The sequence below is a fragment of the Limulus polyphemus genome, unplaced genomic scaffold (genome assembly GCF_000517525.1).
Source record: "Limulus polyphemus unplaced genomic scaffold, Limulus_polyphemus-2.1.2 Scaffold33, whole genome shotgun sequence".
NCBI lineage: Eukaryota > Metazoa > Arthropoda > Merostomata > Xiphosura > Limulidae > Limulus > Limulus polyphemus.
Window position 1 is genome coordinate 270,041 of NW_013665643.1, and position 1,898 is coordinate 271,938.

Below are 1,898 nucleotides of genomic sequence, written 5' to 3' on the forward strand. Positions count from 1 at the left end.
GGATTGGACTGTTGAAACTGGCAACAGGAAACCGTCGTCATCGTACACTAGATGGATTATGGAAAGCATGCAAGGATGAATGGCAAAATTACGATGGAGCCTTACATAGTGGATACAATGCTACAGGGCTATTTTCAAGAAATACAGTCATGACCAGAGCATGACCGCACGTGGCGATATAGATTGTAATGGTGAAGCACCAAAATCATTTTAATATAATTTATTCAACCTCTAGACAATATCATAACCAATCTTATTCAGCTTTGATCCATATGCTATTGTGTTTGCTTCTAAAATTGAGCTGTAACATTATAGTAGTAAACTTTCTTGAAATTACGGTTTCACAGAAAAGTATACTTGATATTGTTCTTTACAATTAAATTAGGTTGTGATTTCGGCATAGATGGCAATCTCCACATCGTGAATACGATCACACAGCTGATGTATGTTGATGATATGTAACTTTCGAAGCATGAAGCATCTTAACTAAAATTATATAACAAAGCTCAAACACAAATAGCTGAAAATTTCCAATTGGAAGAGAATCGTTTCTATTCAACAGAGCTAATTTATCTCATGTGGTTATACATTTCTTTGAGTCTGGAAGTAATTCCAGGGTAGTTTTTCTTTCTAAAGCAATATTTACACAGACTTTTAAATGGCGTGATAATCTTGTTACTTACCTCCAAACTGAAAGGTCTGATGATAGCTAAAGCGCGAGGCTTTTCACGAGGAGCTTGTATAAGAAAATTAATCTGATCATTTACGTAGGGATAAGTGAAGTCTATTACTTCTGAACGTGAGTTTGACATTCCTATATCACTTACAGCGATTTCTGCTTCCTGAAAAAAAAAAGGTAATATATTAAAATTTCGCTAAAAAACAACAACAACAACAACAGATAAATTTTAATCACAGTAAAAATAATTACTGATATCAACTTTTATATTGTTAAATTAAGTAAAAAGAGTTTCTTGCTTGAAATAATGGCACGTGCCAAACATTTCTAACCTGTCTTTGAATCATTCCAATCAGACCATTCCAGCTTCCGTTGGGCAGTTTTGCACCAAATTTGTTGTCTATAGAGGGCACATGGCGTAGCCTAAACACAGGAAAATAGTAAAAGTGTAACATATCATACGTTTTGCTCCCAGTGAACTTACGTCTTTAACTTAAGTTCTTAATAAGCTCTCGTAAATATCTGCGCTCAAGAACTTTTAAAATAGTTACTCACTTGCGAGAAAACAAGAAATTGTACAGGAAACTAAAACTAAAGGAAAAGTTGAGAACATCTTAACAAAATGCTAGGTAAATACGAATGAAATTGTTTGAAGAATGTCAAAGATCGCTTATCTTCAAATGAACATTTATTTAGAATTTTTAAATAGGAGATTTTATTAAAGATGATTATAAAAATTACATTTGTTGTCTATCATAAAATAACGTAATAACTACCTCTGGATGTCTACACAATATAATAATCCAGAGTGAGTTTGTTTATTTGTTGTTAGGCGCAAAGCCACACAATGGCCTAACTGTTCTCTGCCCATCGTAGGTAAAATATTCGATTTTTAGCGTTATAAGCCCTCGGGCATACCGCTGAGCTCCAGGAGGGCTCAAATGTGAGAGCGATATTATACTAATAGTAATAGAAAGATAAAGTTCTTTAGAAAATGTCCTATGACTAATTTATTTGGCCAAGTTTTGTATCATATATTTATGTTTCTATACTTTGATTTTTAATCAGTTTCTTTCATTAAAATATTTATTAATTTGCGGCAGATTATTGCTTTTAAACAAATCAATCAAGAGAATGAAACAGAAATTAAAAATGCAATGTGGATGTTTGATTTTCAACCAAAATCTAAATGCCAACCCGGAAATCTGAAAATGGAAAG

General features: G+C 32.9%; 1 protein-coding gene across 1 annotated transcript in view; it reads right to left on the bottom strand.

Moving 5' to 3' along the window:
- Positions 1–381: 381 nt before the first annotated feature.
- Positions 382–1,898, bottom strand: part of LOC111086069 — a 23,458-nt gene continuing 21,941 nt past the window's right edge. The window contains exons 8-10 of the mRNA XM_022387486.1: positions 1,012–1,102; positions 684–842; positions 382–486 (exon numbers count right to left, since the gene is read on the bottom strand). Of these exons, the coding sequence (XP_022243194.1) occupies positions 382–486; positions 684–842; positions 1,012–1,102 (355 nt within the window). The remainder of the gene's footprint in view (positions 487–683; positions 843–1,011; positions 1,103–1,898) is intronic.